General features: G+C 40.0%; 1 protein-coding gene across 1 annotated transcript in view; it reads left to right on the top strand.

Moving 5' to 3' along the window:
• The window catches only part of LOC119588520, a gene marked incomplete at its 3' end in the record, with an annotated part of 5,082 nt that extends 3,752 nt beyond the window's left edge, over positions 1-1,330 (top strand). The window contains 1 exon segment of the mRNA XM_037937164.1: positions 75-1,330. Within this exon segment, the coding sequence (XP_037793092.1) occupies positions 75-788 (714 nt within the window).

Below are 1,330 nucleotides of genomic sequence, written 5' to 3'. Positions count from 1 at the left end.
TTTAACTGTTAGACAGTAGTGAGTTGTACATTAATTTGTATGGTGTGTATATATGTATACTTACTTATTTACAGAAAAGGACAGTACCAGAACCACCTCCACCACAACCAGTTTTGTCTGAATACGAAAAATCTGCACAGGAGAAAATTGCTCAGCGTCAGAAGTTCCTTGAAGAACTTGGAATTCTGCAAATGAAGAGAGAGCTGCAGAAGATCCCCAAATCAATACCAACTCCACCACAGAAAAGGGAACATAGGCAGTCTGCATGCAATGATTTAGGAATGACACAGGATGAGGCAGCTCTTCCTACAGCCCAAAGGAAAGAACCAGTCAGAGATGAGGGTGACACAGCACAATCCTCAACCAACCAGAAGCTGGAAGAATCTCTAGCTCCAGACTCTCCAGCTCCAGACTCTCCATTAGCAACTGAAGAAAGGAAGGCTTTAGAAGTGGAGAGGTGCCCTCCTTCCACTGAATCTCAAGACTCTAACTCAGGCACTCAGGACTTAACATCCAAACACCCTGTTGCTCCCAGCATCCACAAACCATCCAAGAGGAGGTCACCCATGAAGGCAAAGCAAGTGAAGGCATCAAACCATATGCCAAAGGTACTGAGGACTCTCAGGGCCACTGCAGCAAAGGCCACAGAACAGGCCAAGGCAACAAAGGGTCTTCCACGCACACTGAAGCAGAACCTAGATGAACTTGTGAAGCCTGGATCTCACCCTAGACGGGTTCTTAACACCCTAGCTGACACCAAGCGGAAGATCAGAAGAAAATTGTCTTAATACTTGTTATATTCTAGTCATTTAATTGCATTTTCCCCCGTTTGTTCTCTGTTAGATAACTATTTATAGAAGAGGAAGAGATCTACAGGAGTATAGTGTATACTTGCCTTTTTTATTGTTGTGACGGAAATTACTTTTATACTCACTATAATAGCTTCCCCACATTTTACATCTAAGTGTTGCATTCTGTGTATTTTTTTGATTAACCAGTTTATATATTTTTTAGACTAATCCGTAGAATTCATCTATATACATTGTAGGTTGTGGAAAAATTAAAGAAACCATTGCAGTAAGAAAAGAAATCTTTGTGTTTCCGAGTCAAAGAGGGCCCAGCTAAAAGAATACTACTCCCTTCTCTAAAGTAAAGATGTAATTTATTCTCCTTCCTGGTATTCTTTTCTAAAGGGGAACCCTGTTTGATGAGAAGCATTACAGATTTTTCATGTATTTTCTTATCTTAGCTCTTTTGTTACCACTATTTTATTTTTTTCCCCCCTAAATTTCCTATCACAAGTTTTAAATGTTTTTTGTCTTTGGTACAA

The sequence above is a fragment of the Penaeus monodon genome, chromosome 24 (genome assembly GCF_015228065.2).
Source record: "Penaeus monodon isolate SGIC_2016 chromosome 24, NSTDA_Pmon_1, whole genome shotgun sequence".
Classification (NCBI taxonomy): Eukaryota; Metazoa; Arthropoda; class Malacostraca; order Decapoda; family Penaeidae; genus Penaeus; species Penaeus monodon.
This window is presented reverse-complemented; position numbering and strand designations above follow the sequence as displayed.